This window comes from Notolepis coatsorum (assembly GCF_963971535.1).
Source record: "Notolepis coatsorum genome assembly, chromosome: 7".
Taxonomy (NCBI): domain Eukaryota; kingdom Metazoa; phylum Chordata; class Actinopteri; order Aulopiformes; family Paralepididae; genus Notolepis; species Notolepis coatsorum.
The window spans coordinates 10,779,986-10,797,485 of record NC_140171.1 but is presented as its reverse complement, the minus strand read 5'-3'; the positions used below and the strand labels follow the sequence as shown (position 1 = coordinate 10,797,485).

The 17,500-nt window shown below is 45.5% G+C and overlaps 1 protein-coding gene across 1 annotated transcript in view; it reads right to left on the bottom strand.

The window, feature by feature from the left end:
• The window catches only part of sdk1a (sidekick cell adhesion molecule 1a), a gene marked incomplete at its 5' end in the record, with an annotated part of 439,376 nt that overhangs the window by 80,144 nt on the left and 341,732 nt on the right, over positions 1–17,500 (bottom strand). Inside the window, 2 exon segments of the mRNA XM_084319476.1 lie at positions 1,479–1,594; positions 13,350–13,602. Coding sequence (XP_084175602.1) covers positions 1,479–1,594; positions 13,350–13,602 — 369 coding nt within the window.

Here is a 17,500-nt window from a genome sequence, read left to right as displayed (position 1 = left end):
AAAAACAACTAAAAACACATTTGTTCAGGCAGGCTTTTAATCACACATAGGCGCCTTTTTCTGTTCTATAGTGTTGTTTTAATTAGTGACTCATGATTTTATCCAAATTCTTTTATTCTACTTTTTCTATCTGGTTTCACTGTTTTTAACTACTGTTTGTCTGTTGTCATTTATTCCTGATTTTGTTTTTATTGTGTTTTTATATTAAGCTGTAGTGTAAAGCACCCTGTGCATTCGTGCTGTGAAGGGTGCTATATAAATAAAGGTCATTCATTCATGTGTGCCTGGTGCCAGTGTATGGCAGTCATTGTGTAGTGTGATGTGTGCCGGGTGCCAGTGTATGGTAGTCATTGTGTAGTGTGATGTGTGCCGGGTGCCAGTGTATGGTAGTCATTGTGTAGTGTGATGTGTGCCTGGTGCCAGTGTATGGTAGTCATTGTGTAGTGTGATGTGTGCCGGGTGCCAGTGTATGGCAGTCATTGTGTAGTGTGTGATGTGTGCCGGGTGCCAGTGTATGGTAGTCATTGTGTAGTGTGATGTGTGCCGGGTACCAGTGTATGGTAGTCATTGTGTAGTAGTGTGATGTGTGCCGGGTGCCAGTGTGTATGGCAGCCATTGAGCCTGCGTAGCCCAAGGTTGGGTGCTACCTGTGGTGGTGAAGGAGGCAATTTCCCTAACCCTACGTTGTGGGGAGCACTTTGAGTCTGAGAAAAGCGCTATATAAATGTAATGAATTATTAATTATTATTATTATTATTATTGAAATGCGTTTAATCAGTTCGATAAGCAGCGATTCCGACGATCTAGGCGAAAGCTGTTCAGGCATTCTGAACTGGGGTGAAGCGGGGATAACTGCTTAGTGTAAAGATAGCAACGATAAGGCAGTCGAGAGCGCTCTGCTGTTCAGAAAAGGGTTGTGCCAGCGATTATTCTACATGTGCCAAGATAGCGGAATGCTGCCTTATGCAATGATATTAAACATTAATGCAACACACACACACACACATGCTGCACACGCACGCAGGCACATACACACACATACACAATCAGCAAAGTGCTTTTAAAAACAGTAATTAGCAGTGTAGAAAAAAACATCCCGGAGCAGTTACAGGATATTACATCATATTGGTCTTAAGTATAGTGTGTGCGTGTCTGGGTGTGCGTGTGCGTGTGTCTGGGTGTGCGTGTGTCTGGGTGTGTGCGTCTGGGTGTGCGTGTGTCTGGGTGTGTGCGTGTCTGGGTGTGCGTGTGCATGGCTGAGTGCATGTGCGTGTGAAAGTGTTGGGGGAGGAGGTAATGTGATGAGGGGGTAAAGTGTGAATACTGAATACAGAATGTGCTATAGTGTAATTTGTTCCTGTGCGCGCTTGCGTGTATGTGTGCGTGTGTGTGTGTACCTTGTATCCCAGTATGACTCCGTTCCTGTGTGTGCGTGTGTGTTTGTGTGTGTGTGTGTGTGTGTGTGTGTGTGTGTGTACCTTGTATCCCAGTATGACTCCGTTCCTGTGTGTGTGTGTGACAGGAGACCACGTCAGAAGGATCCTGGTGGAAGTCACTGCCTCAGCGCTCACGTTCAGTGGTGCTCCTGACGGAACTGTAACACACACACACACACACACACACACACACACACACACACACACACACACACACAGACACACACACACACACACACACACACACACACACACAGACACACACACACAGAGACACACACACACACACACACACACACACACATTACTTAGTAATAATTCACCCTTTGAACCAATCTTCGATTTCATCTCCATCACCCCCCTCCCTTCCATTTTCTCCTTCAATCTCTCTTAGCCGAAGAGGGAGAGAGAGAGAGAGATAGAGAGAGAGAGAGGGGGGGGTGTCTCTAATGCAGTGCTAATACAATCTTCTCATACCAGGCAGCTCCTCTGGACTCAACACACTCTTCAACCAATAAGGAGGGGTGTGTGTATGTGTGTGTGTGTGCGCACGTAGGCAGACATACATGTGTGTATGTGTGTGTGTGTTTTCTGCCCGTGTGTGTGTGTGTGTGTATGTGTGACATGTAATCCCTGCAAGCTGTTTAAATCCCTTAGAGACCCACATAGAGAGACATTTGTGTCGTTTTGGGGGTTCGTTTGGAGTGTAGTTAGTTTGGAGTGTATAAGGGCTTAGAACATAATGACATTATGGCCGATCCTATGCTCAATTATGTCTCATAATCATGTCTCGTCTTGTCGCAGCACTTTGTGGGTTGATTTGGTGCAAAATGTAAAAAATGCCGACCACTTGAGAACGATAAACATGGTAAAAAATCCCCCCAAAACACCACATTGACCCTTTCACTGCCACACTACAGACGGTTAGCCCTTTCACTACCACACTACCCTGTGTAGTGTTGTAGTGAAAAGGGTTAACCGTCTGTAGTGTGGTAGTGAAAGGGTTAAGACACTGTGATTTGGTATCAAAATCCTTTGGACAGTTTAACTGGACATTTCTGTGAGAATTACATTTTTCGGCAATTGGCACTACTGTTCTGGAAATTGCTCAGAATCTGTCATTTTATACAGTGAGGTCAAGTTTCTCAGTACAAATAAATGGCTACTATGGGGACTAACATCGTCACACATGAATACAGTTGGGTGCATCGAATCCACAAGAGTCTCAGCTTTCCTGTCAGCTTTTCCCAATTCATGCAATTCCAAGATTGTTTAGGCACCCCAGTATGCAGAGATATTCAACTACACCATTTTTAGAATAGCGCGGAAATAACACATTTAAAATGCATGCAAGAAGCTGCATGGTTTTTGCCCCAGACCTGCATGGGATTAGTATAAACTGGACAAGAGCCTCGTGGCTACACATAAAACACATAGAACCCATTCTCATTCTGATATCTTGAGGTGAGACAGGTCTAGGGACCCCTTTCAAAATGGCCATGTCATTTTCCCCTCGCCAAAATGTAGACTACAGTCACTTTGGAGTATTATTATTATTATTATTATTATTATTATTATTATTATTATTATTATTATTATTATTATTATTATTATTATAATAATAATAATAATAATAATAATAATAATAATAATAATAATAATAATAATAACAATAATAATAATAATAATAATAATTATTATTATTATTATTATTATTATTATTATTATTATTATTATTATTATTATTATTATTATTATTATCTATTCATTCTGTTTAAACCACAGTTGCAGATAAAGATTACGCCACACTAATATTATAGTATTAAAACTGATGAGTTATATTCATTAAAGAAAGTGATTTAATAAAAAAATAAAAATACTCATTTAATCAGATTAATCACTTCAAATTGAGGATTTAGTTTGATGATATTTATAAAAAATTATAATAAAAAAAACGTTCGAAAAACCCTGACGAACTTCGAAGCCCAAAAACAGGCTTCAGGGACCCGTATGTATGGGACCCCTTTCAAAATGGCCATGTCTTTAGACAGCGAGCTGCAGCCTCTGAGAGACAGACAGCAGAGCGTGTCTCTATCTTTAGACAGTGAGCTGCAGCCTCTGAGAGACAGACAGCAGAGCGTGTCTCTATCTTTAGACAGTGAGCTGCAGCCTCTGAGAGACAGACAGCAGAGCGTGTCTCTATCTTTAGACAGTGAGCTGCAGCCTCTGAGAGACAGACAGCAGAGCGTGTCTCTATCTTTAGACAGTGAGCTGCAGCCTCTGAGAGACAGACAGCAGAGCGTGTCTCTATCTTTAGACAGCGAGCTGCAGCCTCTGAGAGACAGACAGCAGAGCGTGTCTCTATCTTTAGACGGCGAGCTGCAGCCTCTGAGAGACAGACAGCAGAGCGTGTCTCTATCTTTAGACAGTGAGCTGCAGCCTCTGAGAGACAGACAGCAGAGCGTGTCTCTATCTTTAGACGGTGAGCTGCAGCCTCTGAGAGACAGACAGCAGAGCGTGTCTCTATCTTTAGACAGTGAGCTGCAGCCTCTGAGAGACAGACAGCAGAGCGTGTCTCTATCTTTAGACAGTGAGCTGCAGCCTCTGAGAGACAGACAGCAGAGCGTGTCTCTATCTTTAGACAGCAAGCTGCAGCCTCTGAGAGACAGACAGCAGAGCGTGTCTCTATCTTTAGACAGCGAGCTGCAGCCTCTGAGAGACAGACAGCAGAGCGTGTCTCTATCTTTAGACGGTGAGCTGCAGCCTCTGAGAGACAGACAGCAGAGCGTGTCTCTATCTTTAGACAGCGAGCTGCAGCCTCTGAGAGACAGACAGCAGAGCGTGTCTCTATCTTTAGACAGTGAGCTGCAGCCTCTGAGAGACAGACAGCAGAGCGTGTCTCTATCTTTAGACGGCGAGCTGCAGCCTCTGAGAGACAGACAGCAGAGCGTGTCTCTATCTTTAGACAGCGAGCTGCAGCCTCTGAGAGACAGACAGCAGAGCGTGTCTCTATCTTTAGACGGCGAGCTGCAGCCTCTGAGAGACAGACAGCAGAGCGTGTCTCTATCTTTAGACGGCGAGCTGCAGCCTCTGAGAGACAGACAGCAGAGCGTGTCTCTATTATCTTTATCTTTAAACAAAAACGCAAAAAAACGAACTAACTAAAATGAAAACGCAAAAAAACGAACGCAAAAAAATTAACGAACTAAAACGAAAACGAACGCAAAAAAGAATGAAAAAAAAGAACACAAAAAAACGAACGAAAAAAAAGAACGCAAAAAAATGAACTAACTAAAACAAAAACCCAAAAAAAGGCAAAAAAATGAACGAACTAAAATGAAAACGCAAAAAAACGAACGCAAAAAAATTAACTAACTAAAACAAAAACGCAAAAGAATTAACGCAAAAAAACTAACGAACAAAAACAAAAACCCAAAAAAACGAACTAACTCAAACGAAAACGCAAAAAAAGGCAAAAAAAAGAACAAACTAAAATGAAAACGCAAAAAAACGAATGCAAAAAAATTAACGAACTAAAACGAACACAAAAAAATAATGCAAAAAAAAAACAAAAAAAAAACAAAAAAAAATAATGCAAAAAAATTAACTAAATAAAACGAAAATGCAAAAAAACTAACGCAAAAAAACGAACGAACTAAAACAAAAACGCACAAAAACGAACTAACAAACGAAAACGCACAAAAAAAAAGCAAAAAAATTTATGAACTAAAACGAAAATGCAAAAAAAAAAAATGCAAAAAAAAGAACACAAAAATGAAAAAAAATAAAAGAACGCAAAAAAATGAACTAACTAAAACGAAAACGCAAAAAAACTAACGCAAAAAAAAGAAAGAACTAAAACAAAAACGCAAAAAAACGAACTAACTAACTGTCTCTATCTTTAGACAGTGAGCTGCAGCCTCTGAGAGACAGACAGCAGAGCGTGTCTCTATCTTTAGACGGAGAGCTGCAGCCTCTGAGAGACAGACAGCAGAGCGTGTCTCTATCTTTAGACGGTGAGCTGCAGCCTCTGAGAGACAGACAGCAGAGCGTGTCTCTATCTTTAGACAGTGAGCTGCAGCCTCTGAGAGACAGACAGCAGAGCGTGTCTCTATCTTTAGACGGCGAGCTGCAGCCTCTGAGAGACAGACAGCAGAGCGTGTCTCTATCTTTAGACAGTGAGCTGCAGCCTCTGAGAGACAGACAGCAGAGCGTGTCTCTATCTTTAGACAGCGAGCTGCAGCCTCTGAGAGACAGACAGCAGAGCGTGTCTCTATCTTTAGACGGTGAGCTGCAGCCTCTGAGAGACAGACAGCAGAGCGTGTCTCTATCTTCAGACAGCGAGCTGCAGCCTCTGAGAGACAGACAGCAGAGCGTGTCTCTATCTTCATATTATCTAATGAACTAACTAAAACGAAAACGCAAAAGAATTAACGCAAAAAAACTAACGAACAAAAACAAAAACCCCAAAAAACGAACTAACTAAAACGAAAACGCAAAAAAAAGGCAAAAAAATTAACGAACTAAAATGAAAACGCAAAAAAACAAACGCAAAAAAATTTACGAACTAAAACGAAAACGAACACAAAAAAAGAATGCAAAAAAAAGAACACAAAAACTAACGAAAAAAAGAATGCAAAAAAATGAACTAACTAAAACAAAAACGCAAAAAAACGAACTAACTAAAACGAAAACACAAAAAAAAAACGCTAAAAAATGTACGAACTAAAATGAAAACGCAAAAAAACGAACGCAAAAAAACTAACGAACTAAAACAAAAACGCAAAAAAAAGAAATAACTAAAACGAAAACGCAAAAAAATTAACGAACTAAAACGAAAACGAACGCAAAAAAAGAATGCAAAAAAAAGAACACAAAAACGAACAAAAAAAAAGAACGCAAAAAAATGAACTAACTAAAACGAAAACGCAAAAAAACTAACGCAAAAAATAAAAAAATAAAACAAAAACGCAAAAAACGAACTAACTAACTGTCTCTATCTTTAGACGGCGAGCTGCAGCCTCTGAGAGACAGACAGCAGAGCGTGTCTCTATCTTTAGACAGCGAGCCTCTGAGAGACAGACAGCAGAGCGTGTCTCTATCTTTAGACAGCGAGCTGCAGCCTCTGAGAGACAGACAGCAGAGCGTGTCTCTCTCTTTAGACGGCGAGCTGCAGCCTCTGAGAGACAGACAGCAGAGCGTGTCTCTATCTTTAGACAGTGAGCTGCAGCCTCTGAGAGACAGACAGCAGAGCGTGTCTCTATCTTTAGACAGCGAGCTGCAGCCTCTGAGAGACAGACAGCAGAGCGTGTCTCTATCTTTAGACAGCGAGCTGCAGCCTCTGAGAGACAGACAGCAGAGCGTGTCTCTATCTTTAGACAGCGAGCTGCAGCCTCTGAGAGACAGACAGCAGAGCGTGTCTCTATCTTTAGACAGTGAGCTGCAGCCTCTGAGAGACAGACAGCAGAGCGTGTCTCTATCTTTAGACAGTGAGCTGCAGCCTCTGAGAGACAGACAGCAGAGCGTGTCTCTATCTTTAGATAGTGAGCTGCAGCCTCTGAGAGACAGACAGCAGAGCGTGTCTCTATCTTTAGACGGTGAGCTGCAGCCTCTGAGAGACAGACAGCAGAGCGTGTCTCTATCTTTAGACAGTGAGCTGCAGCCTCTGAGAGACAGACAGCAGAGCGTGTCTCTATCTTTAGATAGTGAGCTGCAGCCTCTGAGAGACAGACAGCAGAGCGTGTCTCTATCTTTAGACAGTGAGCTGCAGCCTCTGAGAGACAGACAGCAGAGCGTGTCTCTATCTTCAGACAGCGAGCTGCAGCCTCTGAGAGACAGACAGCAGAGCGTGTCTCTATCTTTAGACAGCGAGCTGCAGCCTCTGAGAGACAGACAGCAGAGCGTGTCTCTATCTTCAGACAGCGAGCTGCAGCCTCTGAGAGACAGACAGCAGAGCGTGTCTCTATCTTTAGACAGTGAGCTGCAGCCTCTGAGAGACAGACAGCAGAGCGTGTCTCTATCTTTAGACAGTGAGCTGCAGCCTCTGAGAGACAGACAGCAGAGCGTGTCTCTATCTTTAGACAGTGAGCTGCAGCCTCTGAGAGACAGACAGCAGAGCGTGTCTCTATCTTTAGACAGCGAGCTGCAGCCTCTGAGAGACAGACAGCAGAGCGTGTCTCTATCTTTAGACAGTGAGCTGCAGCCTCTGAGACAGACAGCAGAGCGTGTCTCTATCTTTAGACGGTGAGCTGCAGCCTCTGAGAGACAGACAGCAGAGCGTGTCTCTATCTTTAGACAGTGAGCTGCAGCCTCTGAGAGACAGACAGCAGAGCATGTCTCTATCTTTAGACAGTGAGCTGCAGCCTCTGAGAGACAGACAGCAGAGCGTGTCTCTATCTTTAGACAGCGAGCTGCAGCCTCTGAGAGACAGACAGCAGAGCGTTCTCTCCCCTCAGAAGCCGTGCTCAGCCTTAATGGACTGGTCTCTCTGGTTCTCAGTGTTTAAAACGAAAACACAAAAAAACGAACGAAAAAAACGAACGCAAAAAAAATTACGAACTAAAACGAAAACGAACACAAAAAAAGAATGCAAAAAAAAGAACACAAAAACTAACGAAAAAAAGAATGCAAAAAAATGAACTAACTAAAACAAAAACGCAAAAAAACGAACTAACTAAAACGAAAACACAAAAAAAAAAAAACGCTAAAAAATGTACGAACTAAAATGAAAACGCAAAAAAACGAACGCAAAAAAACTAACGAACTAAAACAAAAACGCAAAAAAAAGAAATAACTAAAACGAAAACGCAAAAAAATTAACGAACTAAAACGAAAACGAACGCAAAAAAAGAATGCAAAAAAAAGAACACAAAAACGAACAAAAAAAAGAACGCAAAAAAATGAACTAACTAAAACGAAAACGCAAAAAAACTAACGCAAAAAATAAAAAAATAAAACAAAAACGCAAAAAAACGAACTAACTAACTGTCTCTATCTTTAGACGGCGAGCTGCAGCCTCTGAGAGACAGACAGCAGAGCGTGTCTCTATCTTTAGACAGCGAGCCTCTGAGAGACAGACAGCAGAGCGTGTCTCTATCTTTAGACAGCGAGCTGCAGCCTCTGAGAGACAGACAGCAGAGCGTGTCTCTATCTTTAGACAGTGAGCTGCAGCCTCTGAGAGACAGACAGCAGAGCGTGTCTCTATCTTTAGACGGCGAGCTGCAGCCTCTGAGAGACAGACAGCAGAGCGTGTCTCTATCTTTAGACGGCGAGCTGCAGCCTCTGAGAGACAGACAGCAGAGCGTGTCTCTATCTCTAGACAGTGAGCTGCAGCCTCTGAGAGACAGACAGCAGAGCGTGTCTCTATCTCTAGACAGTGAGCTGCAGCCTCTGAGAGACAGACAGCAGAGCGTGTCTCTATCTTTAGACGGCGAGCTGCAGCCTCTGAGAGACAGACAGCAGAGCGTGTCTCTATCTTTAGACGGTGAGCTGCAGCCTCTGAGAGACAGACAGCAGAGCGTGTCTCTATCTTTAGACAGCGAGCTGCAGCCTCTGAGAGACAGACAGCAGAGCGTGTCTCTATCTTTAGACAGTGAGCTGCAGCCTCTGAGAGACAGACAGCAGAGCGTGTCTCTATCTTTAGACAGCGAGCTGCAGCCTCTGAGAGACAGACAGCAGAGCGTGTCTCTATCTTTAGACAGAGAGCTGCAGCCTCTGAGAGACAGACAGCAGAGCGTGTCTCTATCTTTAGACAGCGAGCTGCAGCCTCTGAGAGACAGACAGCAGAGCGTGTCTCTATCTTTAGACAGTGAGCTGCAGCCTCTGAGAGACAGACAGCAGAGCGTGTCTCTATCTTTAGACAGCGAGCTGCAGCCTCTGAGAGACAGACAGCAGAGCGTGTCTCTATCTTTAGACAGCGAGCTGCAGCCTCTGAGAGACAGACAGCAGAGCGTGTCTCTATCTTTAGACAGCGAGCTGCAGCCTCTGAGAGACAGACAGCAGAGCATGTCTCTATCTTTAGACAGTGAGCTGCAGCCTCTGAGAGACAGACAGCAGAGCGTGTCTCTATCTTTAGACAGTGAGCTGCAGCCTCTGAGAGACAGACAGCAGAGCGTGTCTCTATCTTTAGACAGAGAGCTGCAGCCTCTGAGAGACAGACAGCAGAGCGTGTCTCTATCTTTAGACAGTGAGCTGCAGCCTCTGAGAGACAGACAGCAGAGCGTGTCTCTATCTCTAGACAGTGAGCTGCAGCCTCTGAGAGACAGACAGCAGAGCGTGTCTCTATCTTTAGACAGTGAGCTGCAGCCTCTGAGAGACAGACAGCAGAGCGTGTCTCTATCTTTAGACAGTGAGCTGCAGCCTCTGAGAGACAGACAGCAGAGCGTGTCTCTATCTTTAGACAGTGAGCTGCAGCCTCTGAGAGACAGACAGCAGAGCGTGTCTCTATCTTTAGACAGTGAGCTGCAGCCTCTGAGAGACAGACAGCAGAGCGTGTCTCTATCTTTAGACAGCGAGCTGCAGCCTCTGAGAGACAGACAGCAGAGCGTGTCTCTATCTTTAGACAGTGAGCTGCAGCCTCTGAGAGACAGACAGCAGAGCGTGTCTCTATCTTTAGACAGCGAGCTGCAGCCTCTGAGAGACAGACAGCAGAGCGTGTCTCTATCTTTAGACGGCGAGCTGCAGCCTCTGAGAGACAGACAGCAGAGCGTGTCTCTATCTTTAGACGGTGAGCTGCAGCCTCTGAGAGACAGACAGCAGAGCGTGTCTCTATCTTTAGACGGTGAGCTGCAGCCTCTGAGAGACAGACAGCAGAGCGTGTCTCTATCTTTAGACAGTGAGCTGCAGCCTCTGAGAGACAGACAGCAGAGCGTGTCTCTATCTTTAGACAGCGAGCTGCAGCCTCTGAGAGACAGACAGCAGAGCGTGTCTCTATCTTTAGACACCGAGCTGCAGCCTCTGAGAGACAGACAGCAGAGCGTGTCTCTATCTTTAGACAGTGAGCTGCAGCCTCTGAGAGACAGACAGCAGAGCGTGTCTCTATCTTTAGACAGTGAGCTGCAGCCTCTGAGAGACAGACAGCAGAGCGTGTCTCTATCTTTAGACAGCGAGCTGCAGCCTCTGAGAGACAGACAGCAGAGCGTGTCTCTATCTCTAGACAGTGAGCTGCAGCCTCTGAGAGACAGACAGCAGAGCGTGTCTCTATCTTTAGACAGTGAGCTGCAGCCTCTGAGAGACAGACAGCAGAGCGTGTCTCTATCTTTAGACGGTGAGCTGCAGCCTCTGAGAGACAGACAGCAGAGCGTGTCTCTATCTTTAGACGGTGAGCTGCAGCCTCTGAGAGACAGACAGCAGAGCGTGTCTCTATCTTTAGACGGCGAGCTGCAGCCTCTGAGAGACAGACAGCAGAGCGTGTCTCTATCTTTAGACAGTGAGCTGCAGCCTCTGAGAGACAGACAGCAGAGCGTGTCTCTATCTTTAGACGGCGAGCTGCAGCCTCTGAGAGACAGACAGCAGAGCGTGTCTCTATCTTTAGACAGTGAGCTGCAGCCTCTGAGAGACAGACAGCAGAGCGTGTCTCTATCTTTAGACAGTGAGCTGCAGCCTCTGAGAGACAGACAGCAGAGCGTGTCTCTATCTTTAGACAGTGAGCTGCAGCCTCTGAGAGACAGACAGCAGAGCGTGTCTCTATCTTTAGACAGCGAGCTGCAGCCTCTGAGAGACAGACAGCAGAGCGTGTCTCTCCCCTCAGAAGCCGTGCTCAGCCTTAATGGACTGGTCTCTCTGGTTCTCAGTGTTTAAAACGAAAACACAAAAAAACGAACGCAAAAAAACGAACGCAAAAAAAATTACGAACTAAAACGAAAAAGAACAAAAAAACAAAAATAAATACGCAAAAAAAAGTACGAACTAAAACAAAAACGCAAAAAAATTAACTAACTAAAACGAAAACGCAAAAAAACGAACGCAAAAAAACGAACAAACTAAAACAAAAACGCAAAAAAACGAACGAACTAAAACGAAAACGCAAAAAAACGAACAGACTAAAATAAAAACGCAAAAAAACGAACGAAAAAAAATCAATGCAAAATAATTTACGAACTCAAACAAAAAAGAAAAAAAAAGCGCAAAAAAAGTACGAACGAAAACGAAAACGAACAAAAAAAAACAACGCAAAAAAATGAACTAACTAAAATGAAAACGCAAAAAAACGAACGCAAAAAAACGAACGAACTAAAACAAAAACGCAAAAAAAATTATTAACTTAAACGAAAACGCAAAAAAACTCTGAGAGACAGACAGCAGAGCGTTCTCTCCCCTCAGAAGCCGTGCTCAGCCTTAATGGACTGGTCTCTCTGGTTCTCAGTGTTTAAACGAACGCAAAAAAAATTACGAACTAAAACGAAAAAGAACAAAAAAACAAAAAAAAATACGCAAAAAAAAGTTCGAACTAAAACGAAAACGCAAAAAAACGAACGCAAAAAAACGAACGAACTAAAACAAAATCGCAAAAAATTAACTAACTAAAACGAAAACGCAAAAAAACTAACGCAAAAAAACGAACAAACTAAAACAAAAGCGCAAAAAAACAAACAAACTAAAACGAAAACGCAAAAAAACGAACAAACTAAAATAAAAACGCAAAAAAACGAACGAAAAGAAATCAATGCAAAAGAATTTACGAACTAAAACGAAAAAGACAAAAAATCGCAAAAAAAGTACGAACTAAAACGAAAACGAACAAAAAAAGAACACAAAAAAACGAATGAAAAAAAGAACGCAAAAAAATGAACTAACTAAAACGAAAACGCAAAAAAACGAACGCAAAAAAAAGAAACGAACTAAAACAAAAACGCAAAAAAATTAACTAACTAAAACGAAAACGCAAAAAAACTCTGAGAGACAGACAGCAGAGCGTGTCTCTCTCTTTAGACAGTGAGCTGCAGCCTCTGAGAGACAGACAGCAGAGCGTGTCTCTATCTTTAGACGGCGAGCTGCAGCCTCTGAGAGACAGACAGCAGAGCGTGTCTCTATCTTTAGACAGTGAGCTGCAGCCTCTGAGAGACAGACAGCAGAGCGTGTCTCTATCTTTAGACAGTGAGCTGCAGCCTCTGAGAGACAGACAGCAGAGCGTGTCTCTATCTTTAGACGGTGAGCTGCAGCCTCTGAGAGACAGACAGCAGAGCGTGTCTCTATCTTTAGACGGTGAGCTGCAGCCTCTGAGAGACAGACAGCAGAGCGTGTCTCTATCTTTAGACGGTGAGCTGCAGCCTCTGAGAGACAGACAGCAGAGCGTGTCTCTATCTTTAGACGGCGAGCTGGCGAGCTGAGGAGCTGAGAGACGGTGATGTCGGATGATGCCGCTGGCGATCCCGTGGGTCTCATTGGGCTAATCATCATCTGCATCATCGGTACTATTTATATCGTCCTGTTTGCCCTGGAAATACCTGGATATGAATAAAACAATTATCGTCAGTGTCTGTGTCAATGTGTCTGTGTGTGTGTGTGAGTGTGTTAGGGCTGACCCCTATTAGTCGACTAATCGGTCGAAAGGAGCCGTAGTCGACTGGCCAACCTCTTAGTCGAATATATTACGCTAATGGCACGCATACCAGAGGCTAACTGCCTACGAAAACAGGCACAGAGGCACTGAAAGAGGATTTCACCCGTCTAATGAACACACTAGACTAGACAAATATCAAGATGTATCCATCAGTGGACCAATTGCATGCTTTCACAGAGGACAAGAAGCCTTCAGTCGACTCCTTCAGACATTAAGCACCCCCACAGCCCAAATGGAATGATACAAAAGAACATTTTTAATAACGTTTTTTGTGTGTGTGTGTGCGCATGTGTGTGTGTGTGTGTGTGTGTGTGTGTGTGTGTGTGTGTGTGTGTGAGTGTGTGTGTGTGTACCTGACTCTGTGGTGTGTGCGCTGACAGCGGGGCTCCAGGGCCCGGCTCCTATAGAGTTGTGGGCCTGTATGAGGACCTGGTACTGAGTCCAGGGGTCCAGCTCCTCCACCGTGGCCCCGCCCTCCAGGGACCCCGTCACGCCCACTCCCCCCACCTCCTCCATCTGGTCCTCCCCGCGACCGTCGGCCCGCCGCACGCTCAGCCGGTACCCCACCGTCTCCGGGCTGCCGTTGTACTGGGACTCTGGGAGGGACTGGGGGGAGAGGGGGGGGGGGGGGGGGAGGAGGGGGAGAGGAGGGGGGAGAGGAGGGGGGGGAGGAGGGGGGGGAGGAGGGGGGAGAGGAGGGGGGAGAGGAGGGGGGAATGAGCGGGAAGAGGAGGGGGGAGAGGAGGGAGAGGAGGGGGGAGAGGAGGGGGGACAGGAGGGGGGAGAGGAGGGGGGGAGGAAGGGGAGAGGAGGGGGGGAGGAAGGGGAGAGGAAGGGGGAGAGGAGGGGGGAGAGGAGGGGGGACAGGAGGGGGGAGAGGAGGGGGGGAGGAAGGGGAGAGGAGGGGGGAGAGGAAGGGGAGAGGAAGGGGGAGAGGAGGGGGAGAGGATGGGGGAGAGGAGGGGGAGAGGAAGGGGAGAGGATGGGGGAGAGGAGGGGGAGAGGGGAGATGAGGGGGGAGAGGAGGGGGAGAGGAGGGGAGAGAGGAACAGGGAGAGGAGGGGGAGAGGAAGGGGAGAGGAATGGGGGAGAGGAGGGGAGAGGAGGGGGAGAGGAGGGGAGAGAGGAACAGGAGAGGAGGGGGAGAGGAAGGGGAGAGGAATGGGGAGAGGAGGGGGAGAGGAGGGGGAGATGAGGGTGGAGAGGAGACGGGGGACAGTGCAGAGTTTTAACTGAACGTTCTAATGATAATGTAACTGCTACTACTGTTCATTGAAATCTATCTACATGACTGATGATGAACGGCGTCGGTTACCACTGGAAACAATGCTTTTTCAAGGTAACATAAAGAGTCATAAGAGAAAGCCATTTGAAGGATATTTCACTAACAAAGCGTATTCATTTCACTCCTTGTCAGTTCACAGAATTGTTTTATGGCAAACAGATATCTTGTTTCAGTAGACTTGTTTCTTTGCATAACCAAAGCCTCTTGTTAATGAGGGTTTCTCTTTGGTTCAGTACACTGTTGGGGACAGAAACACTGCTGCACTGTGGCTCAGAGCTGTCCGTGGTGCTGAACCTGAAGGCAGAGAGGCAACTGGAAAAGAACATTCACTTATTATTACAAAGACTGAAACGGATATACTGTATACAGTATCTTCAGAGGGTCTCTCCATTCATTTAACTCCACTCAACTACACAGGCAAGAGTCTGATTCTTCTGTCAACAACATTTAGCTACTCCCATGACTAAATACTTGTAATTACTTGTTATGATGACTAAATACTTTTTTTTCTCCTCTTTTTCTATTTTTCCAATTTTCGCTGTGCCAATTCTCCCCTCCCCTGTCTTGAACGTTGCTCGCATATGCCCCCCACTGGCCGGTTGTAGGGAGGATAGAAGCCTTGCATCACGTGTCCCCTCTGGTACATGAGGAGGCAGCCTGTCACATCTTTTCACCTGCCAGCGCGGACTCTCATTCGGCGAGGTGTAACGTGTGGGAGGCTCACACTGCCCCTGCCATTTCCTGTCTCTGCTGTGCAGGCGTCCCCCAACCGACCTGTAGGAGTCGCTGTCCACAACGTCCAGATTACCACCCATCGACTTCCACTTCGCTGACTCTGCCAATTGAGTTAGTATGACGGCCGGCCCAAGCCGGAGGCAACGCCGACAGCCGGATTCAAACCCGGTGTCTCTTGCGTTGGTGACGAGCGCAATGTCCGCTGCGCCACCCAGCCGCCCACTGATGACTAAATACTTGTAATTAGTTGTTTGTATATATGTGATGAACTGTATTTTGTAATTGTTTACAGGTTATTATTTCATCTGTGTTTGGTCTTGTTTATTTTAACTGCATAACTCGAAGTCATTGGGGGAAAACCTCGAAGTTCTGTCGAGATTAACTATACATGCGGAAAGCACTCCAACCTATTGTTTAGATCATTCATCTGCTCATCTGAGAACTTAAAAACACATTGTTTTTCTCTCTCTCCGGATTCAGTTATTATTAGTAGGACTGTGTAGAACTTAGTTCTCATGAAGCCCAGGAAATCAGCTCAATCCCCCCAGGCAATATTATCTGAGAGGAGCAGTGGTGAGGACTGCATTTTAATATGCTGTTAAGAGCTACACCTTTAAGAGCTTCTGCGCAGAAGAACCCTGGCATGTTAACACACACACACACACACACACACACACACACACACACACACACACACACACACACACACACACACACACACACACACACACACACACACACACACACACACACACACACACATGCATAAACATAAAAAGAAACTGATATATACCTTGATACATACATGCACAAACGTGCATACACATACATATAGACATACACACACACACACAGACACACACACACACACAAATGAAAAAGCACTTTGCAACTCAGGAGAATATAGTTATTATGTGATGGTGTCACAATGTGAAGCACATCTTAAAAACCTTTTACTAGTTTCTCCCCTTTGACATCCCATCTTTCTCTCTTGTTCTCTCCCTCTGTCTCTCTCTCCATTCCTGTCAAATTCCCTGCCTCACTCTGACATCCCACCTCTCTCTCTCTCTCTCTCTCTCTCTCTCTCTCTCTCTCCCTCTCTCTCTCTCTCTCTCTACATCTCTGCCCAATACCCTCCCTCACTCCATATGATCCATCCCTTTCACCCTCTCGCTAACTCTCAACCTCCCTCCCTCCCTCCCTCCCTCCCTCCCTCCCTCCCTCCCTCCCTCCCTCCCTCCCTCCCTCATTTTACTCTGTAGTAAAGCAACTCTTCTACATATACAAGGATTCCCCCCTCAGCGTCAAAACCACAGTGCATCACTTCTTAGATCAATAATGATCAATAATCAAATAATACACTTTAACCGGAAAATGTACTAAAACGCATAGCAGGAAAAGGTATAACGAACAGACTTCTACAGGGGACACAGATAACCCCGAGCCTCCTCTCCCCCCTCCCAGAGAACCCTGAGCCCCCCCCCCCCCCCCTCCCAGAGAACACAGACCCCCTGACAGCTTTGAGTTATAACGTCGTCATTTAGTCCGGCTTAGCATTGCGGCGGCCATAATGCTGAGTGTCACATTATCCTTATTACCGTTAATATGGGGCTCAGAATAATAGCCTCAGTTATTAAAAGCGTTAAAAGCTGAAGAACCGATAGCGTAGCTTAGCTCGGGCGCTAACAGACAGGTAAAAAAAATCCCATCAGCATGCAGCTCGGGTGTGTAGCCTATAGCGACTTAGTCTCTGTGTCTCGTTTGTGACAGGCTCTTTTTCTCATTCCAACTGTTAAATGGAAAAATACTCTGTTCTCCGTTTACGTTATAACGAGGAGGAGGAGAGAGAGAGAGAGAGAGAGAGAGAAGAGAGAGAGAGAAGAGAGAGAGAGAGAGAGAGAGAGAGAGAGAAGAGAGAGAGAGAGAGAGAGAGAGAGAGGAGAGAGAGAGAGAGAGAGAGAGAGAGAGAGAGAGAGACAGAGAGAGAGGGAGGGGGAGGGGGGGCCGAGTGGGGAATGAGAGAAAACACGGTAAGGAGAAAATTACACTGCAGTTACAGTGCTGTTAGCGGTGAAAGGCGACATTTGACAGATTACCGTTAGTGCTGATAACCAGGAGAGACGCTGATTACAGGCTGTCATCCACTCAAGACCTGCTCAGCCGCGCTGACGGCCACCAACACACACACACACACACACACACATACGTGAGAATACACACCATAACAAACACACACACACACACGTGAGAATACACACCATAACAAACACACACACACACACATATTATATTCTCACACGCAAACGTGTGTGTGTGTGATACGTGTATGATGAGTGTTTAGCGGGCCGGCTCCCACTGCCACACAGCGTGGAGGAGGAGGAGGACACTGTGTGTGTTGTTGTTGTTGTTCTGTCGGCCTAATTGTGTTGTGTTGCTACAACCTGCCTTTCAATTTAGCCTAAACGCAGCTGCGTCGTCTGACTG